Source organism: Megascapheus bottae, chromosome 17 (genome assembly GCF_031878675.1).
Source record: "Megascapheus bottae isolate mThoBot1 chromosome 17, mThoBot2.hap1, whole genome shotgun sequence".
In the NCBI taxonomy this organism is placed as follows: Eukaryota; Metazoa; Chordata; class Mammalia; order Rodentia; family Geomyidae; genus Megascapheus; species Megascapheus bottae.
The window spans coordinates 18,069,553-18,091,598 of NC_143525.1; the positions used below are offsets into that span (position 1 = coordinate 18,069,553).

A 22,046-nucleotide genomic window follows, 5' to 3' on the forward strand; every position below is an offset into this window, starting at 1 on the left:
CACCAAATAGCCAGAAGTGGAGTTGTGGCTCAAGTGGTAGAGTGCCAGCCTTCAGCAAAAAAGAGTTGAGGGACAGCAGCCAGACTCTGAGTTCAAGTCCCAGAACACACCCTCCCACTCCTCCCCACAATACATTACATATATAGTCATTTGTTATAGTGCATAAAGAACCAGATCACCAGCATACTCCTATCTAGGAAAAGGAAAAGGTGGAGGAAGAGGAGAAAAGGGAGGAAATAATAATCAGTAATCCTACCATCTGAAGGTAATGCATCATTATTTTGACATATTTCTCTATGACCATATTACTATATAAATTTTACATAGTTCAGATTGTGGATATACACAATTTTGTCTTTTTCTGGTTAATAAGCATTTTCCACATTACTTAACATTTTCTTTTCTTTTTTTTTTTTTTTGCCAGTCCTGGGCGTGAGCTCAGGGCCTGAGCACTGTCCTTGGACTTTCTCAAGGCTAGAGCTCTACCACTTGAGCCTCAGCACCACTTCCGGCTTTTTTTTTTTTCTATGTATGTGGTACCGAGGAATCGAACCCGGGTCTTCATGCATGCTAGGCAAGCACTTTAACCACTAGGCCAAACTCAACTCCCGGCCCTACTTAACATTTTCTTAAACACAATTTTGATAACTCTGGCAAGAGGGCCCTACCCTAGTTTTGGAAATGCTCAGTTCATCTTCCAATGAGAACTTATAATGGAATACTATGCATTCCATCAGAATGTATAAATGTACTTCAATTTACTTAGTAACTTTCATGTCAATAATGATGGGGATTTATTCCTCCACTGTGACAACCTGAAAATACTGTCTTTCTATGGGGCCTACGAATAAAACAAAGTCCTTACCCACAAGGTATTAACTTGTTTAACCAATATAATTTCTATATGAAGGCACACATTTTCTATACCATATTATTTTTTATTTCCCTTGCAATGCTGAAGATCAAAGCCAGGGGCTTGCTCATGCTTATGTTAGGCATACACTCTACCACTGAGCTATATATGTACATATGTACATATGTATACATATAAACACATGTGTATGTGTATATATGTACATATGTACACACATAAATGTGTGTATATGTGTATACATATAAATGGTGTGTGTTAATCAACTTTCCATCACTATAACAAAATACCTAAGATAACATCAAGGGTAAAGTCTCAGAAGTTTCAGTGAATTGTTGATTAGCACCTGTCCCTGTGCTGGTACAGTAACATCATGATAGGAATGTATGATGGAAGAACTCTATCTCATGGTTGGGAGAATGAACACACACACACACAGAGTTCCCACACTCTTTTAAGAGCACAGCCACAATGACTTCAGACCTCCTATAGGCCCTATATCTTAAGGGATGCCCTAACTCTCAAGAGCACCTTGGACTGGAGTCCATGCCAATGACGCTTGGGCCACTGCAGCAATATTCTAGATGTGAAGTATAGAAACATTGTATGTAGTTTAATAATAATAATATACATGAAGGATGAGGAGTAGGAAAAAAACAGATCTTATTTACTAATTGCTTATATTAAAAAAGGATTGTAATTTCTAAAACATAAATGAGGCCAGGTGCCAGTCGCTCACACCAAGATTCCTAGCTAATTAGGAACCTGAGATCTGGGGACTGAGGTACAAAAGCAGCTTGGGCAGAAAAATCCCTGAGATCTTATCTCCAATTAACCAGGGGGGGGAGCCAGAAATGAAGATGTGGCTCAATATAGTGCCAGGCTCAAATGAACAGCTAAGCAGAAGTATGAGTCAGGTGCTGGTGGCTTGAATCCTAGCTACTCAAGAGGCTGAGAAGCCAGCCCAGATAGGGAAGTCTGTGAAACTTGAATCTCCAATTAACCACCCTCCAAAAAACCCCCAGCAACAACAGAAGCAGAGCTGTGGCTCAAATAGTAGAGCACTAGGCTTGAAACTAAGAGATGGTATAGGGATCCTGAGTTCAAGCCCTAGTACTGGTATGCACATACAAAAACAATTGGTTACTATAGAGTTACTAGGATTAGGTAGCAAACTAATGATTGTATAGAAGCCAGGATCTGCTGTGATCCACTGGATATCTCAAGATCTGTAGGTACCCTGTGAAAATGATCTTTTGTGAAACATTAATCAAAAAGCTGGAGTACGTGGTTTGATGGTAGAGCCCTTTCCTAGCCTGTCTGGGGTTGTGGATTTGACTCCAGCAAAGCAAGAGATGGGGGAAGTCGGTGTACATAGTCCACTTTCTTGGGAGCATCAGAATCTAGCTCATTCCTCTATTCTGGCCACACTTTTGCTCAATGACTGTCCTCTTGTCTTTTGGGGGATCCACTCTGCACATGGTCTCTGCCCTGGAAACAGGTCTGTGGCAAACACACACCTAAGAGGAACTGTAATGACTGGAAGAGATGGAGGCATCTTTCTGGCCCCATGATGCAAGATTTAGACAGCCTGATAATCACACGAGGGCTTGCACAAAAGGTTCATTTGGTTTCCATAGCAACATTCTTTCCCTTCCACAGAGGACCCGGTCTTCTCTTCTCATTTTCATTCTGCAGAATGATTTGATCTCTAGGGCTGTAGGTGTTTTTGTCTTGGATCCTTTGAAGAGAAAAAACAAGCTTGATTTACAACAAATGAAAGGACCCTGACTGCAGCTAGAGTGCCGCACTGCAGCAGCTGGATTGCCTCCTATCCTAAGTCCTCATTCTGTCTCCATTTTATTCCTCTCTAGCCTTAGTCATTATTTTGGAAAAATCAGTTTCTCTGACAGACAACAGATGGCAATTCCATCATCCTAAACCTAGCTGTGATGACAGGGCTGTAAAATTAAGTGTTCCCAACATAGGCTGGGCTGGCTTGGGTAGGTGACTCATGGCTGAAGATGGGAGGAGTAAGAATAAAGCTCTCCACCTACAGATGCTTCCCTGCACAGTGCCCCAGCCTCTGCCACTCTAGTGTCTCCATTGCAGTCATTCCTGGGAAGGGTTCTACATCAGTTACTCATGCAGAAGAAACCTGGACAAGACAGGAGGTACAGAGGGAAGGGTCTAAAAGGGGCACTGGAGACAAATGCAGCAGTAGTACTCACTAGACACTATGTTGAAAATGAAATATAGAACTTGTGGATAGAGAGAGGTAGGAAACCCTGAGAAAGAGAGAGAAGGGGTAATGTCCAAAAAGCAATGTACTCTTTATCTGATATTTGTAACTCTCTGTATGTCACCTTTATAATAACAGTGAAAAAAATTAAAACATGTGGGGGGAGGGGAACTATGAAGACAAGCACCAGGAGCTCACATCTGTAATCCTAGCTACTCAGGAGGCTGAGTCTTGAAAGATTGATGTTTGCAATTAGCCTGGGCAGAAAAGTCCGTGAGATCCCATCTCCAATTAAAAAACAAAAAAGCCAAGGTGGACCTGTGGCTCAAATGGTAGAGTACCAGTCATGAGCAAGAAAGTCAATCAAGGCTGGGAGTTTAGCCTAGTGGTAAGAGTGCTTGCCTAGCATGCAGGAAGACCTGGGTTAGATTCCTTGATAACACTTATATAGAGAAAAGCCACAAATGGTGCTGTAGCTCAAGTGGTAGAACTCTAGCCTTGAGAAAGCCCAAGGACAGTGCCCAGGCCCTGAGTCAAGGTCCAGGACTGCCAAAAACAGAAAAGAAAGTCAATCCAGAGTGCAAAGCCCTGAGTTTAAGCTCTGGAATTGGCATCTTTGCCTAACAATGACATCTTCTGCAAAACTTTTAGAGGCTGGTGTCTGTCTGTCATGCACACAGGTACACACACACACACACACACACACACACACACACACACACTGCAGATGCCTTTGGATGTTTACCATACAGAAGTGAACTCACTGGATAGGACTATTTGTTGAAACAATTGCCCACAATCCTGCTGGAAGACCTTTGAAATGCAAGCCTTGAAGTGAGAAATCTCTGTCCCTAGAGCCACTTGCTTAGTTAACCCTGTAGTTTCTATAGGCTAAGCTTAAGTTTTGCTTGGTTAATGTGGAAAGCACTAACATGTAGCAATGCTTTGCTAAACAGTGTATCATGGTGGACTAGCTGACTTTTGTGTGGTTTACTTTTACCTTCCTCTTCAGACACAAGGGAAATGCTGTCACCACATTATTGAAAACAAAATCTCCATGTGACCCATATTCTCCTTAGCTCTGCTCCAGTGGAGCACTCAGTACATGATAGGTTGGGACAGTTGAATTTAAAAATCTATCTATACAGTCTGATCTTTAGCTAGCAATGACCTGTTCAGCAACAATGGGAAATACTAAGCTTCCATGCCACTCACTCACAGGAGAATGAATAGAAATGTCAGGGTTCCAGAAACAGAGCCAATAGGATGTGCATTTGAAGGACATCAGCAGACTGGTTCAGCCAGCTTGGCACTGCCCCCCACATACACTGGTGGCACCACCCAGGGGAGGAGCTTGGGTCTAGTCATAACCCAGGCCAGCTGTCCTACAAGCTATCACCGAGGGGAGGGCCTTGGGTCTTGCCATGTCTCAGGTCAAACCCACCTTTCTTGGACCACTACCCAGGAAAGGGTCTGGCCTGTTTCAAACAAACTAGTTATGAGCCCAGGCCAACCTAATATCTGGCTACCATCTGGAAAAGGTCTGGCCTGATTCAAACATGCTAACCATAATCAGACAGTTTGCCCCAAGGGATGAGAGAAAGGGGGGACCACGTGGTGGGCTAACAGGTTTCTGGGTCCTGCTGCTCATTCTGAGTCACCTTTATTTTCTCTTTGCTAAATAAACTATAAAACTGTGCTCATCATTCCTGGTATTATTTTCGATACTACTGAAAGACAAGAACCCATCACCATTCATGTCTTGTGCATTATATGCATACAGAAAGAATTTAAGGAATTGGCTTATGTCGTTGTGAAGGCTTGGTAAGTCCCAAAATCTGATAAGGAAGGCTCTTATCTCTCCTTCCACACTGGAGACTCAAGGCAGAGTTGCAGATATAGTCCAAAGGTAATGTGCTCAAGAATTCTCTCTTGACCTGGATGAAGTGGGCCTTGTGTTTTATGCAGGCCTTCAGTGAATTGGACAAGGCCCATCAGAATCATAGAGAGCAAATTTCTTTACTGAAAAGTCCACAGATTTAAACACTCCCTCTCCCCCTTCCTGCCAGGCACTCTCATATAAATGTTTGATCAAGTATCTGGGCACAGTGGTTTGACAAGCTGACATAAAATTAGCCATGGCACTGAGTCATAAAAGGCTGGTTCAGCAAGAGATTTGGTCAAAAGCTATTTCTGCTTTGGTGCCTCTCTGTTATTTATCTGGTCTTGCTGGTTCTATTTCAAAATATTATCATCTTCTCTCACCTTTCAGGTCCTTTTCCTCTATGACTCTAATCCTCTTCCTTCCTCATAAGAAGCCTCCCAGCTTGTATAAAACCATGCTGACCGTTTACAATTTAGGGTACATTTAAAGCATTCTAGTAGGTGTCTTATTTTATCTTCTCTTGATAAAAAGGAAATGCGCTGGAGATTTCAGGAAAGAGCTGAAGAGCTAAGTAAATTTTTTTTTTTTTCCAGTCCTGGGCTTGAGCTCAGGGCCTGAGCACTATCCTTGGACTTTCTCAAGGCTAGAGCTCTACCACTTGGGCCTCAGCAACATTTCCAGCTTTTTATCTATGTATGTGGTACTGAGGAACTGAACCTGGGTCTTCGTGCATGCTAGGCAAGCACTCTACCACTAGGCCAAACTCCCGGCCCCCTAAGTGAAATTTTTTGGTTTTATTTTACATGTGAGGAAGAGATACTAAGACCAAGGGACAGACTTTGTAGAAGACAGAAATGAAGTCAACTCTGGGAATCTACAAAAGTAGCAGATGTCTCTTCAGAGTGTCATCACTATAGCAAATGAGCTCTGATTACTTCTGTGTTTATTCCTCAGGACAGCAAGACTACAGTTAGTTGTATTGGAGAGAGTGCATCTGATTGATTGAACCTGGGTTCTGCCTTCACTACAGGGCCAAGGTTGCATATATTGGGTATGAGTGGGGGTGGGAGGAAGCTATTATCAGAGTGAGCTGGAGGCAGCCTATGAGCAATCATTGTAAGGACTGTAAGAAATGATGCAGAATGAGCTTCTGTGTGTTTCTAAGATGACCCTGAGTATTAGAACACAGCACAGATGGGCTACAGATACACAGGGGCAATGTGGAACAAGGTCTGTCCTTTCCCTCCTGCTGGATGCTATATCTGCCTGCAATGTGGCTGGGAGATCCTGAAGAGTTGTGCACCTCTGACTTCATTTTTACTACAAAAAGCCCCTTCTTCTTGGTAGAAATGTACATCAGCTGCTACACTGGACCTTTTTTTTTCCCCACCAGGCCTACCCTTCCAAGATGATAAACATTCCATCTTACTGGGAGATTGAAATCATTTCCATTTACAAGCTACCTACCTAGTAAAACAAAACAACAGTCTTGTGTTACCGTCAACACTTCCACAGTTATCTCCAGCCAATGAACAGCAATATCTGATCTTCACACAGGGAACCGGTGTCATCTTCTAGATTTTGTCATTTAGGCAAAATCTCTTTGATTTATATGCTGAAAAGAACAACCAAAAAGTAAGTTGTATCCATTAACCTTATCTAATTGTATCTCCACCTAACAAATAGGGATACAGAAGCTCAGGAAGTGGGGAGGGACATTATACTTGAGTGACAGATACAGACTAGGACCAGGAACTTGAACTCTGGACTCTCCATTAGTTGTTATAGCTTTTGCCAAGTGAACAGATCAGCAGCATTCAACTGGGTTCCAAGGAGGAAGACAACACTGAAGTGAAAAAAGGCAATCCATGGCATTTTTTCTCATAAATCCTCCCAAATGCAATAAGAGAAAAGAAAAAGGGTTAACGATATCTATTGCCTTTACAAATGAAAAATACTAGTCAAATTAAAAATAATTACATTGGAAGAAAACATTAACCTGTGTCTTCCAGACAGCCTACAAGTTAAATAAAAATGCTATCAACGTTGACAATTTCCCAGTCTCCAGGAATTAGGAACACAAGTGGACCTGTACAGGAAAGCCTAGCTTCATGCAGAATTTGAATTCATAACCTGCTCCTTGCTACTGACTCCTCCTGGAAGGACGTTGTGGGGAGGAGGTGTCTCAGGACGTTTTACACATGATGAACAAAGCATCTGGCAAAGAGGGTGGTGGTTACAAGGGTCAAAGACGTCAGGTCCTGGTGTCATTCTAACTACTCAGGAGGCTGAGATCTGAGGATTCAGGTTGGAAGCCACCCTGGACAGTAAAGTTGAAAAAAAAAAAAAGGCCGGGAGCGTGGCCTAGCGGTAGAGTGGTAGCCGAGCATGCACGAAGCCCTGGGGTCGATTCGGTACCACACCCACAGAGAAAAGCCAGAAACGGGGTAGTGGTAGACAGCTTTGGGGAGGGGGGGGGAAGCTGAGTTCAAGCTCAGATCCAGCACAAAACCAAACTAAACCAAACCCAACGCATCGAAGACCTGGTTACAAACTCGCTCAGGCGGACGCGCGCACCCCAGGAACTCAGTCAGGGTAAGGCCGTTCCGCAGTCTCCACCCAGCATGGCGTAGGCCGCTGCTGCCACCGCCGCGGACGCACGCATAGGCGCACGCGCACGCGCTTGGACGGCGGGGAGGCGGGGACGCGGCCGGGAGCGCGCGCGTCCTCACGCCAGGTTGCGTGCCTGCGCCAGGGCGGGCTGAAGGCTTGGACCGTGTGCGTGTGCGCGCGCGCGGCCGGAGGCGGGGCTGGGGGTGTGGGGCGGACTCTGCCTTGCGTTGGAGCTGCTGCTATCGAGCCGGACGTGTCGGCGAAGATGGCGGGCCGGGTGAGTGCCGGCCCGGGAGGGAAAGCCTTGGCTCGAGGAGCCGGATGCCGGGCTCGCGGCCCGGCACTGCTAGATCCCGACGGCCCCAGAGGAGGGGGCGTGAGGGCAGGCAGTGAGGTTCTGGAAGGGCATCGCGGGGCTTGAGGCTGACGGAGGGGGAGCGCTGGCTGGGGATTACCTCCCCTCAGAAACTCGGTCTCCCTCGAGGCTGACCCGGGGGCACCGGGGTCGCCTCCCCCGCATTGCCCCTTGCAGTCCCCTCCGCGGGGGGCTTGTTTCCCTGGTCCTCGGGCTGCCGCACGGTCGTGGACCGCGCACCCCGCGCCTCTACCCGTGGGCTCCGCACCCCCGGGCGGGGGGGAACCCCGGCGGGCGTCTGGACGGCCGCAGTCGGGGAGAGCGGTGAAGGACCACCCGAAGTCCATTTCTAGTTTTCGTAAATGAAAGGTCTTGCGAAAGGAGGGAGGGGGGTGGGGTGCAGGCGATTTTTAATTTTATTTTTAAGAGTTAACCCAGATCTGTCAGCTGTCGAGTCTCTGCGGAAACATCTTTAGTTTGGAATGCAGACGGATTTGGGAAGACGCTTTTTTTTTTTTAATAATTAAAAAAAAAAGTACCAGTCGCTTCGAATGCAGCCAGACTGTGCTTTATAGTTTCAGGGGCTTTAAATTTTACTTTCCCCTTTAGCTTGTGGGATCGCGGTGTAGGATGGGTTTGGCAAGGAGCAATAGGGCTGGTTGAGGGCTGTATTGCGGTATGCGTTGAGCTAAAAGCCAGAGATCACGCACTGAACGTAAACCTGGGGACATTAACTGCGTCATTAGGGGTAAAGATGTGCTTGACTCACCTATACCAGAATAATGGAATACATTTGCATAATTTATGTGTGTATGCAAATGACCTGCAGATAGGCAATTGTAGTAGACTATTCTAGAGTCAAAAGAGACCTTAAAGGTCATCTGTCTAGTTTCTCCTATAGACTTCTCCTTTTAGCTAAGTCTGGTTCATCTGTACTTCCAATTATTTTCCCCCCTTTTCCTGACTATCACCTGCTTGACAATATATCAGGCTTCTCTATCTTAAAAAAAAAAAAACAAACCCTCTGTCCACCCCCACATCTGTCATCCTTTTATAACTAGAAATTCTGCGGTAGTCATTTATATTGGTTCCTGTGTGCTTCCCATACTCAGCCCACTGCAGTCTGATTTGGACAGGTTCTTATCGTTCCAGGGAATGCTTAATATTTGACAGTGTCCTCTCCTGACTGCCTCCTTAGTGAAGGACACTTCTTCCCATGGCTTATGTGATGCTTTGCCTTTTTGTGTGTGTGTATATGTGTGTGTGTGGGGGGGGGGTTATGGGGCTTGAACTGGGTCTGGGCACCGTTTCTGAGTTCTTCAGCTCAAGGCTACTGCCCTACCCCTGGGCCTGGGCAGTGTTCCTGAGCTCTTCAGCTCAAGGCTACCACCCTACCCTTGAGCCAAGCCCTGTTTTCCGTTTTCTGGTGGTTAATTGGAGATAAGAGTCTCAGGTCCTTTTGTGCCAGGACTGGCTTTGAACCTTGATCCTCAGATCTCAGACTTCTGGGTAGCTAGGATTACAAGTGAGAGCCACTGCGCCTGGCTGATGCCTTGCCTTTTTTTTTTTTTTTTTGCTAGTTCTGGTCCTTGAACTCAGGGCCTGGGCACTGTCCTTGGGCTTTCTCAATGGTAGAGCTCTACCACTTGAGCCACAGCACCATATCTGGCTTTTTTTTTTTTTTTCTATGTATGTGGAACAGAGGAATTGAACCTGGGTCTTCCTGCATGCTAGGCAAACATTCTACCACTAGCCTAAACTCCCGGCTGCGATGCCTTGCTTTTGTTTATACTCTGGCTTGGCTTTTGCAGACTCATCCTCTTCTACCTTGTCATTCAATGCTGCTGTTTCTCTAAAGCCTTCTCCATTTTCTTCGTAGGCAATTCCTTCTAAACCCGTAGCTACAGAGCTATGAGTATGCCAGTTATTCTCATTATTTTACCCCCAACCCCCAGTCCAGATCCGTTATTGGAGTTCCACATTAATATGCTAAATTGCCTATTTAACACCAAGATCCCTCAAGCTCAACTGGTTCAGATCTGAACCATGATCTATGCTACCTAATTGGTATTTTCTCTATTTCTTTTTTTCACTGAATGGCACCATCACCCATCCAGTTACATTGGCTGGAAACCTTGGGTGGGGGAGCTGGCTTACCCTTTATATCTCTTACCATGTCTTCTCCTCCTTAGTAAAATGCATCTGTACCACCATACAGACCAAAAAAGAGCCCTTTCCCACCAAGGTCAGGATGGGAGCATTGTTGCTTTAAACCATACCAAAATGTTAAAATTTTCTGATCTGGGTCGCCTGCTATTTATTTATTTATTTATTTATTTATTTATTTTTGCCAGTCCTGGGCTTGAGCTTGGGGCCTGAGCACTGTCCTTGGACTTTCTCAAGGCTAGAGCTCTACCACTTGAGCCTCAGCACCACTTCCGGCTTTTTTCTTTGTATGTGGTACCGAGGAATTGAACCCAGGCCTTCGTGCATGCTAGGCAAGCACTCTTACTAGTAGGCTAAACTCCCAGCCCCTTGCCTGTTATTTTGACCTACAAAACTGTCTGATAAGTCCACCTTTCATTCCATTTTGTTTTTTTGTTATGTCCCCAGTCCACCACTCTACATTTTAATTTTTACTTTCTTTTCCCTTCCTGGTCTAGATTATTACAGGAAGCCTACAAATGATCTCCTTTTGACACCTGGCCCACTTCCATCTGTTCTCCACACTGGTATTCCTTCCCATGCCCCTTGCACTTAAACCCCTCCTCAGCAGCATCCCATTACTTTGGGTAGGTGATCACATACTTAACAAGACTTCCAAGGCTCTTTGTGGTTTTGTCCCTGCCTCTCTTCACTCACTCCCTTACCATCTGCACTCAGGTTATATAAGCCTTTCCATTCTTGAACCTACAAGGTCTTTGAACTGTTTCCTTTCATTATTATGTCCCCAAGCATTTACTTCCCACTTAAAGATCCCTCAGAGAAACCTCTTCTGACCTTACACTGTAGATCAGGATTCTTTGTTATATGTATTTGAAGAACTATATTACTATCTTAGAGAGTTGTCTTTTTTTCACTTTGAATGTATTAGTGTTATTATTTACCTTGACCCATAGACTTCACCTTACATGAAAGCCAAGCCCAATCTAGTTATTAACAAATTATTACCTGGGATCTAGGAACACAGTCTCCCTTCCTCTCCCCTTACCTTTCCCTCCCCTCCCTTCCCTTACCTTCTCCCTTCCCTTTCTCCCCCCCCCCTCTCTTTTTGAGTTCCTTTGCTCAAGTAATCCTCCTGCCTCATTCTACCAACTAGCTGAGTCTACAGGTACATACCACTTTACGTGTGTGTATGTGCATACATATGTGTGCATACACACACACACACACACACACACATTGCTGGTATTAAGGCTTGAATTCAACTTGGGCATGCCCTGTGAACTTTTTGCTCTAGGCTAGTACTCTACCACTGGAGCCAAGCTCTACTTCTGGCTTTCTGATGGTTAATTGGAGATAAGTCTTATAGAAGTGCTTGCCCAGGCTGAGATCCTGAGATCTTGCCACAATCCTGAGATCTCAGCCTCCTTAGTACTAGTAGGCTTTTGTTTAATGATTAAAAACAAAGTCTTGATATGTAGCCAGCCTTGAACTCACTGCCTCATTCCTTCTGCCTCAGCTTTCTGGGTGCTGGGGTCACAGGCCTGTACTGTCGTGCCTGGCTGAATCTTTTGAATACTTAGGTAACGAAGGGTTTTATTAGCTTTCCATAACTATGACTTGAGACAATAAACTTACAAAGAGCAAAGGCTTGTTTTCTCTCACATTTTATGGAATCCAGTCTGAGATTGTTGGCTCTGTTATTTTGGGCCTAAATAGTGGAGCAGCATGCTAGGGTGGAAGGGTATAGCAGAAGAAAACTGCCCACTTCACCACCTAGGGAACAAAGAGAAGAAAGAATCTGGTCCCCCATCCCCTTTGAGAGTATACCCCAAATAACCTAACATCTTCCTACTAGGTCCCACCTAAAGGTCTACAATACCTCCACTAATTCTGCCTTAGGTATCAAGCCTCTAATACATGGACCTTTGGGGATATTTAACATCCAAACTATTGCCTCAGCCTCTCTAGCCTCTATTAGCATTACAAGTGTGCACCACAATGCTTGGCTTCCCCTAAATTGAATTTTCAGATTAAACATCCCAAACTCCTGGTATATCCTCTATCTCAAACCTTTAATCATTTAGGTTACCTTCTCTGGAAATGCTTTGCTTTGTTAGTCTTTCTTTTAAAATGAGCCCAGAATGGAAGAATGTACTTGAATCCCAGAACAATATACTTGCATTATTAGTTTCTTGAGCTGGACACTACCATTGTTAATACAGGCTAAAATTGTTTTAGCTTGTATTCTGTAGTAAAGGACACTCACATGGAATTTGCTGACAAAATCTTCACGGTCTCTTTTGTTTTGGGTGTTATTCCTGGGGCTTGAACTCAGAGTCTAGGCTCCTGATCTTTTTTTTGCTCAAAGCTAGCACTCTACAACTTGAACCACAGATCTACTTTGGCTTTTTAGTTGTTAATTGGAGATAAGAATCTCATGGACCTTTATTATCAGGTCTCAACCTCCTGAGGCATCCATGCCCAAACTGCATTAAAAAAAAAAACAAATCAGATTCTCTATTTTTTATTGAGTACAAGTACATAATGTCCCTTAACAATTCTTGTTTTGTTTGTTTGTTTGTTTAGACCTAGGCATGTCTGCTACTTGTTGAAAGTGTTCTCTCATGTTAGGAAGTGAGCTCTTCCAGTCTTGTTTTATCCATAGGTTTAATAATCTTGATATCTGTATCTACTTTGAAGTCATTGATAAGGAGTTGAATATGAATATGGGTTAGAAATAATTCTTCCTCCCTTTGACCAGTACCTATCAATAAACTTATGAATACCATTGCTTGACTACAAATGAATGTCATTTAGTCCTGACCTAAACCACCCCGCAAGATAGATAGTCTCTGTTGTATATATGTATTCAGTAACTGGCCAGATTCACATAGCCAGCAAGAAACACAGCTAGAATTTGAACTTAAGTCACTTTGACATTGTTACCTAGTTCACCAACTTAGTTGCAAAACTATAAGGAAAACTATATTTACCTTCCCTTTGCTATCAAAAGTTTTAACTTTCTAGTAACTGCCTTCTACCAGTTTCAACTTTATCTCTTATTGCCCAGTCAATTCTTCTGAGAGCCTGTATTTTGTAGCAACCACTATTGACATTTTAACAGTGACAACAGCTCTAAAAGTGATTTTGTATATTTTGGAATGGGAATTACTTCACATTTTTGTTAGTTTTGGTTACAGTTGGCATTGTGACATCTTGTAAATGACATTTATATTCTCTATTTAACTGAAGACTTTTTAAAAAAATTGTATCATTGGGGCCTGGAGTTTGGCCTAGTGGTTAAAGTGCTTCCCTAGCATGCACAAAGACCCGGGTTCGATTCCTTGGTGCCACATATATAGAAAAAGCCAGAAGTGGTGCTGAGGCTCAAGTGGTAGAGCTCTAGCCTTGAGAAAGTCCAAGGACAGTGCTCAGGCCCTGAGCTCAAGCCCAGGACTGGCAAAAAAAAAAAAAAAAAAATTGTATCATTGATTGATTGTTGCCATTGATTGCATAAGTAACTTGTGTATCTTGTCTTTTTTTTTTTCTGACCAGCAACCTCAATTTAGTTAATATGGGAAATTACTGGTGAATAAAATATATGATGTTTTCCAGCATCAATATTAGCATGTTGTCTATCAGAATTTGGTTAATCCCTAAAATAAACTGCAATCCTAATTTGAGAAGTAAAAAAATTAAAAAAAAGAAAAAATTTGTTGATATTGTTTTAATGTATTTGCTATATGACAAAGAATATAGAATGGTTAAGTTGGATACATTTTATAATAAAATGATCAATTTATTTAAACTTACCTAGTACCTGCTGGCTTTTCAAAAAGATTCAAAATTCATTTACACAATGAGATCTTGACTCAAAAAAAAAAAGCAAAAACATCAAGTGTGGTGTTACTGTAATCCCATTTAGACAGAAAGTAAAGACAGGAAGACTAAAGTAAGGCCACTCTGGGCAAAAATTAGTGAGACCCTATCTCAGAAACAAGTCAGGTTGAATTTCAGTGGTTTATGCCAGTAATCCCAGTTACCCAGGAGACAGAGGTCTGGAGGATGGAGATGCAAAGGCTTTTATTTGTTTATTTTTACCTTTTATTTTTGCCAGTCCTGGGACTGGCACCGTCCCTGAGCTTCTTTTGCTCAAGGCTAGCACTCTACCTTTTGAGCCACAGTGCTACTTCTGGCTTTTTCTTTTTATATGGTACTGAGGAATTGAACCCAGGGCTTCATGCATGCTAGTCAAGCACTCTTCTACCAAGCTACATTCCAAGGTAGCCTGTATTTTTTTTTTTTAATGGCTATATAAGGCCAGGCTTGGTGGCTTATGCCTGCAATCCTGGCTACTCAGGAGGCTGAGATCTGAGGATCAAGGTTCAAAGCCAGCCCAGGCACAAAAGGACCTGGGAAGTGGGGCCTGGCTCAATGGTAAGGTGGTAGCCTTGAGCTGAAGAGCTCAGGGACACTGCCCAGGTCAAGTTCAAGCCCTATGATGACCCCCCCCCCAAAAAAAAAATGACTGTGTAAGTAGTGTAGCCTATTACATTTTTTTTTTTTTTGCCAGACCTGGGCCTTGAACTCAGGGCCTGGGCACTGTCCTTGGGTTTTCTCAAGGCTAGAGCTCTACCACTTGAGCCACAGCACCATTTCTGGCTTTTTTCTATGCATGTGGTACCGAGGAATCGAATCTGGGTTTATGTGCATGTTAGATAAGCACTCTGCCACTAGGCTAAACTCCTGGCCCCTCCAATTACATTTTTTTAAAAAGAAAACTTGGGTGATTTCCAATTTTATTTTTCTTGAAGTGTGAATTTTTTTATTTGTCTCTTGTATATATATGTAGGAGTTTCTTTAGGGTATGTATCTACAGTAAGAATTGCTGGGTGAAAAATTATACTAGTTTTTACACGGAACACTATTTCATATGTTAACTAGCAACATGCAACTACCAAATATTCATATCCTCCCCAATACTTATATTGTAGATATTTTAACTACTGCAGTTTAGTAGGTGTAAAGTGATACTCACACTTTGTCCTGTTGATAACTAGTGAAATACACTGGATGCTGGTGACTCACTTCTGTAATACTAGCCACTCAGGAGGCTGAGATCTGAGGATTTCAATTTGAAGCTGGCCGTGGGCAGGAAAGTCTCTGTAAGACTTAACCATTCAAAAACCAGAAGTGGTGCTGTGGCTTAAATGGTAGAGCACTAGTTTTGAGCACAAAGAGGCTCAGGTACAGCTCCCAGGCCCTGTTCAAGCCTCACCACTGGGGGGAGGGGGGAAAGACAACTCAGTAGACATTTCTTAATAAATTTTATCATCGAATCCGGGTCTATGTGCATGTTAGGTAATTTTTTTGTCCATTTTGTTTGGGATGTTTGTAATACTTTGATTGTGTAGTTTTTTTTTTGTGGGTGGGAGTAAGGAATACTTATAAATTTTAATCCTTTTTTCATTGTAAATAGCTTCTTCCAGATGATGATTTTTTATGTTTATTGTTTTAGGCTTTGTTATAGTTATAATCTGAGTTTTTTTTTTTTTTTTTTTTGCCAGTCCTGGGCTTGAGCTCAGGGCCTGAGCACTGCCCTTGGACTTTCTCAAGGCTAGAGCTTTACCACTTGAGCCTCAGCACCACTTCCGGCTTTTTTCTGTGTATGTGGTACCGCGGAATCGAACCCGGGTCTTCATGCATGCTAGGCAAGCACTTTAACCACTAGGCCAAACTCCCGGCCCCATAATCTGAGTTTTATTACAGTTGTTTTTCAAGAAATCTTTCCTTACTCTGAACTCATAAAGATTTTTTTTTTTTTTGCCAGTCCTGGGCTTGAGCTCAGGGCCTGAGCACTGTCCTTGGACTTTCTCAAGGCTAGAGCTCTACCACTTGAGCCTCAGCACCACTTCTGGCTTTTTTCTATGTATGTGGTACCGAGGAATCGAATCCGGGTCTTCATGCATGCTAGGCAAGCACTTTAACCACTAGGCCAAACTCCCGGCCCTCATAAAGATTTTTTTTCTGAACTTTAAATTTTGCTTTGCACATTTCAGTGCTTAATATATCTGAAATTTATTTTTGTGTTTGGTGTGAATTATGAAGTTAATTTTATCCTTCCCATATGTATAACCAGTTGTCTCAATATCATTTATCTTTCTTGTCACTGATTTGTAGTGCTGTCTCTGTATTATTTCTGAATCCAGTTTTCATACATGTGGGGCTGAGTCTGGATATAGTCTGTTTCATTGTTCTGTTTTATAAGTAATATAAAATAAATAGATTTTTAAAACAATAGCATTGTTCTATCACAGCTTTAAAATTCTTTTTTTTGCTTATAATTTAGATCTTTTTATTAATTCAGATTGACCTTTGCAGTTGATTGCCAATTAGTGAAAATGTATTGTACAATCCTTACATTTACAAAGGGTAGGCAAAATGAAAAAAATGCATACAATAGCCAGAATGTAGATAGCAAAAATCTTAGAAAAAGTAGAATCTAATTCTAGGATACCACTACCATCAATCTCAATAAAAGAGATACTAATTTTATTTTGAATAAAATTAAAGCTAAAGTCACCAGAAGAGGAATTATTCAAACAAGTCCCCCACTATAAGTCACTGATTTTGCCTTTTTTTCCCTTCTTAGACTAAAATCATTTCTTGGTGGGTAAAAATGATCTAGATTACATTTTTAAATGACAATACATAGAATCGATGGACAATGTTCAAATTAAACACCATAGCTTGTTTGAACAAAAGTGAAAATGGAAGGGGGGTTAAATTCTTAATATCTTATAGGATAAGTCTCCTTAGCTTTCTCGCCTTGCTTACCCCTTTTCTAATGAGTTTTTAAGACCAATTTAATCTCTCCTTTTAAGAAAATGTATACTATTTATCTTGCTGTTGATTTTGACCTACATTTTTCTTTTATTTTGCAGTGGCTGACAAAACTAATAAAATTCAGGCAAATGACATAAAATTGATTTTTTTCCTTTATTTGACTTTAAGCCAAAGGTGCTAATAATTTATAACATTTTGTGTGCTATAGATTTGAGTCTAAATGAATTATCATTAGCTCTTTATGAGTAATGGAAGGAAGTAGGGTCTGGAGGTTATAGCACAAGTGGTAGGCTATCTGTCAAGTAAATAAGAGGTCTTAAATTCAACCCCAATACCGTCTTCTAAGAAAATAAATATAAATACAGGCATTGTTGTGCAAAATCCCAGCACTTGAGAAGATGAGGCAGAAGAATTGAAACTATGATAGCAAAGCTACATAGCCTAGGCGCTATCTCTGGGCTTCTTTGTGCTCAAGGCTTGAGCCATAGTGTTACTTCTAGTTTTTGAGTGGTTAATTGGAGATAAGTGTCTCTGGGACTTTTCTGCCCAGGCTCACTTCGAACCGCAGTACTCAGGTCTCATCATCCTAAGTAGCTGGGATTACAGGAGTGAGCCAACGGTGCCCAGTCGTTTGGGATTTTTAAAGAGCACCTTGAAACAACCAAAAGAATCTAGCCTCAGTTTTAAGATAAACAATTAAAACATAATATTGAAAAGTAGGATGCAGAAGATAAAAAAAAATCAATCAGACAAATTCTAACCAAAACTGAGGTAAAGTAACAACAGACAATATGAACTTTATAACACATAAGCTAAGAAGAAAAAGGCTTCTTAACAATGAACATGTTTAGTTATCCATAAAGGTAAAAGCAATTCTAAACCCGCATAAGCCTAATAATTGCTTTTATACACAAAGAATAAAACAATGGACCATAAAATTAAATAGATCTGCATAATGGGGAATTTCAAATCTCCATAACTTTTTTCTAGTAAGACAAGTTGTTGCTGTAAATTAATAAAACTAATAAAAATAAGGGTTCAGTTTTTCAGATGCACTAGACACATTTGTAGTGCTTTTTAACAAAATGTGACTAATAATTCTTGGGTTAGCACAGAAAATACTTTTGTACTGCACTAATTTTTCAGATCTAGTACTGTTGACCAATCATTAGCATTAGATGAGGAACCAAGGGGATCTCCAAGAGGGAGGGCTGGCCCTTTGTCTCCAATGCAGAAAGGAATTTCAGACTGACACATGAGATAAGAGACTTGCAGACTTTAATCTATCAAGCAGGGCAGAAAGCAGAGCACAGAACAGAGCACACAGAAGGTAGAGTGTGGGCGTTGAGAGGAACACAATGAAATTTCTAACATCAGGGACACCCAGATACACTGAAGTAGGGCAGGGGGCTTCACTTAAGCATGTTTTCAGGTAAGTGCTCTTGTTCTCTGAGCACCTGTTATACTTGATCATTTTTGTTATTATGGTATTTGAATATCAGTCTGCTCAGAAACAATATAAAATGTAATGTTGCTTAGTTCTCAAGGCATAGTAATCATCTAGACAAAGTCAGAAGTTTTTTTTTTTTTTTTTTTTTTTTTTTTACTGTATGCTATAGCTTAGTGGGAAGTGTGAGACTAAAGAAAACAGCATGTGTGCTCCCAATCAAGTGTTTTATTAATATATTTATTCTTACTTCCTGGCCTTGGCCAACATGTTCAATTGAAAGTTTTGAGCAGACCCTAGGTTTAGACTGCTGTATAATCTTAAGCAACTAAATTAGAAGTCAGTGACTGAAAAGCAGCTACAGGCTGGGTATCAGCTGATTCCTATAATCTGAGCTGCTCAGGAAGCAGAGACATGTAAGATCTTGATTTTAGTGCGTTCTCACTTGTTTTATTTTCTTTTTTTCCTCATTTCTGTTTTTTTTTCTTTTTTTCTCCCCTCCCTTTTCTTGTGGTGTCAATCCTGGAGCTTGAACTCTGCTTGGGCACTGTCCCTCAGTTTCCCCTTTTCAACCTTTTCCCCCAGGCTAGTGCTCTGCCACTTGAGCTACAGCTCCACTTTAACTTTTTTTGTATGTGCTTAATTAGAGATGAGAGTCCTAGGCTGGCTTCGAACTGGAATAGTTAGAATTAAAGGTGTAAGCCATTGACACACAGCATTTACTTGGCTTTTCATCAAGGCTAACACTCTACCTTTTGAGCTACAGTTCCACTTCCAGCCTTTTACTGGTTAATTGGAGATACAAGTCTTAAGTTCTGCTGGACTTGGAACTTTGATCCTCAGATCTCAGCCCTTTGAATAGCTAAGATTACATGCAGGAGCCACTAGCAGCCAACAAAAACCTCATTCTTTAGAGTAGCAAGCAGTTCATAATTTTTGAAATTTTAAGGAGATGTAATAGAAACATTTCTGCATCCTAATGTCAGTTTAACATTCTGGTAACAGATAACTAAATATGTATAAAACTATCTTTTTTTTTTTTTTTGATGGTGCAGGCCCCCACATTTGGGAATCAGATTCTCTGCTATTTGAGCTACTTCACTAATCTCTTTTGGTATTGGTTGTTTTTGAGATATTCCTGGATTGACTTGGACTGTGGTCTATATGTGCTTCCCCATGTTACAGAGAGGACAAGTGTGTACCACTGCACCCAGCCATTGGGTGAGATGGTTCTAGAGAAATTTTATGTCTGAGCTGGTTTCAATGTTTGATTCTTTGATCTCTGCTTCCCAAGTAGCTAGTAATATGGGCTTGAGCTGCTGTGGCTTATTTTCATTTTCTAAGTAGCTCTACAGCTGTAGTGGTTGGCTTTTATTATTGTTTCCTTGAGGCAAGGTCAGTGTTAGAAAAGTTGTGGAACTTTTCTTGGCATTACTTTGGTAAGTAGACAAGCTCCTACTTATAATGACTTAAATTTTGTTGAAAAAATGAGGTACCCTGCTTGGCTTACCATAAACACACAGATGCTTCTGGCTTCCAGTAGGGAGGCCTTTTGCTCACAGCATCTGTTTTAGTTGGCTAGCCAGATGATAGCTACAGAATCTCTTCCATTTTTTTTTAAGAAGACATTGGCAATTGCACAGGTTTCTAAATGAAAAGGTTAGGTTGGCATTTTGTAAAGGTTTTTTTTTTGTTGTTGTTGTTGTTACTTTGGTTGAATAGTCTTGAAGTGATTAGTGTTTGTATACATGTACTTTTGAGTTGTTTATTTTACAATTGTGACAGTTATGTATTGCTATATAAATTTTATGATTTCACCACATAGTTAATGAATTCTTACTGTGTGCCAGACATAGTACTTGCCCTAAGAACTACAGATGTGCATGAAATATTGTCTCAGATCTTCAGAAGCCTTGTGTTGGCTGGAGATGCTTTAAGTGGTAGAGTTTGTCAGGTCCCATCTGATTTCAAAGTCTAGTACTAGGGTTAAAAAACAAACATATATACAAACAAAAATGCCGTGACAATCTTCCATTTTAAGTTAGTCTTAAATTTAGTTCATTGTATTTTTATCGGCCAAGGTTGTTTTTTTTAGAAAATCAGTTCAAGTAAGCTTGAGCATAAAAGAATTTATTGGCTCATAAACTGTTTCAGGTCTGGTCTCAAAAGGTTTCTGTCTGTCACTTTTACTTTCTCTGATAGCTTCACTGTTTTAGAGTAAAATTACTCCATGTGGTGCTATGGCAAGGAAGAATACTTCCTGTGCTTGTTTCTGTGAAATCCTGTGGGTAGCTTAAGAGTGTATGGGGCTACATGTGTGCTGATCTACAGTCTCACAAACCCAAATGAGGGAAGCCAGTTTCCCAAAGGAAGGGGTTGCTATTACCCCAAAGGAAGGGTTGCTGAGAGTCATAGCCCAAAGATGCTTACTACAGTACATGTATGATGAAAAGAACAGGAAGGCATGATATATTCTTTAAGCCTGACTTAATTTTATTTTCCTGATTATTGGTTCTTATAGACAATGCAAGCTGCCCGATGTCCTACAGATGAATTATCCTTAACCAACTGTGCAGTTGTGAATGAAAAGGATTTCCAGTCTGGCCAGTGAGTATCTATATGGTTTTTGTTTGTTTGTATTTTGTTGGTCATGGGGCTTGAACTCTGAGCCTGGGTGCTATCCTTGAGCTCTTCAGCTCATTGTTAGTGCTCTACCACTTTGAGCCACAGCTCCACTTGCAGTTTTCTGGTAGTTAATCAGACATAAGAATCTCACGGACTTTCATTCCTGTCATGGCTTTGAACTGCAATCCTCAAATCTCAGCCTCCTGAATAGCTAGGATTACAGGTGTGAGCCACTTGTGCCCAACCTCCAAAAGTCATTTAAAAAAAAAAAAAAAACTTTTGAGGGGCCGGGAGTTTGGCCTAGTGGTTGAGTGCTTGCCTAGCATGCACAAAGACCCAGGTTCGATTCCTCAGTACCACATACATAGAAAAAAAAGCCAGAAGTGGTGCTGAGGCTCAAGTGGTAATCTCTGCCTCTATAGTAACTAGGATTATAGCAGTGAGGCAACATATTCTGGCACACACAGACAAAATTTTAGGTGGGGGGAGTTGACTCCCCCGTACCATACTGGATATACATCTATCTCACATGCATTTCTTGTTAGGTAGTTTGTGGGTTGTGGGTATGTGTGGGAGAGGTGATGTCAGTGTGTGTGGTGATAATAGAGTTTAAACTCAAGGCCTTGTAGTTGCTCAATTACCCTTTATCACTTGGGCCAAATATCTAGCCCAACTTTTGCTGATTATTTTTAGAGATGCAGACTTACAGATTTTTCTGCCTGGGTTGGTTTCAAACTGAAATTTTCTGGATCTCAGCTTCCTAAAGAACTAGAATTATAGGCTTGAGCCATTGTCATCTAGCTTCTTGTTAAATTTTTGGTATGGAGATTTTTCATGAGATGGCTAGGTCTTATTTATCTTCAGGTGACTTCTGAGAGGGAACTGGTACAAAATTCATTGAAATAGGCCAGGAGTGTAGCCTAGTGATAGAGTGCCCGCCTAGCATGCATGAAGCCCTGGGTTCAATTCCTCCATACCACATATACAGAAAAAAGC

General features: G+C 41.6%; 1 protein-coding gene and 1 long non-coding RNA gene across 3 annotated transcripts in view; one reads left to right on the forward strand and one right to left on the reverse strand.

Moving 5' to 3' along the window:
* Positions 1 to 2,476: 2,476 nt before the first annotated feature.
* LOC150051216 (uncharacterized) lies at positions 2,477 to 7,645 on the reverse strand. The gene is made up of 3 exons (XR_016538289.1): positions 7,542 to 7,645; positions 6,466 to 6,613; positions 2,477 to 2,612 (listed from the first exon to the last, which is right to left on the reverse strand). It is a non-coding gene; the product is annotated as an uncharacterized LOC150051216 (long non-coding RNA).
* A 162-nt stretch (positions 7,646 to 7,807) lies between these two features.
* Positions 7,808 to 22,046, forward strand: part of Nsf (N-ethylmaleimide sensitive factor, vesicle fusing ATPase) — a 123,063-nt gene continuing 108,824 nt past the window's right edge. For both annotated transcript variants that reach the window (XM_090350016.1, XM_090350015.1), the window contains exons 1-2: positions 7,808 to 7,888; positions 20,947 to 21,032. In XM_090350016.1, coding sequence (XP_090206142.1) covers positions 7,877 to 7,888; positions 20,947 to 21,032 — 98 coding nt within the window. In that variant the 5' untranslated portion in view covers positions 7,808 to 7,876. The remainder of the gene's footprint in view (positions 7,889 to 20,946; positions 21,033 to 22,046) is intronic.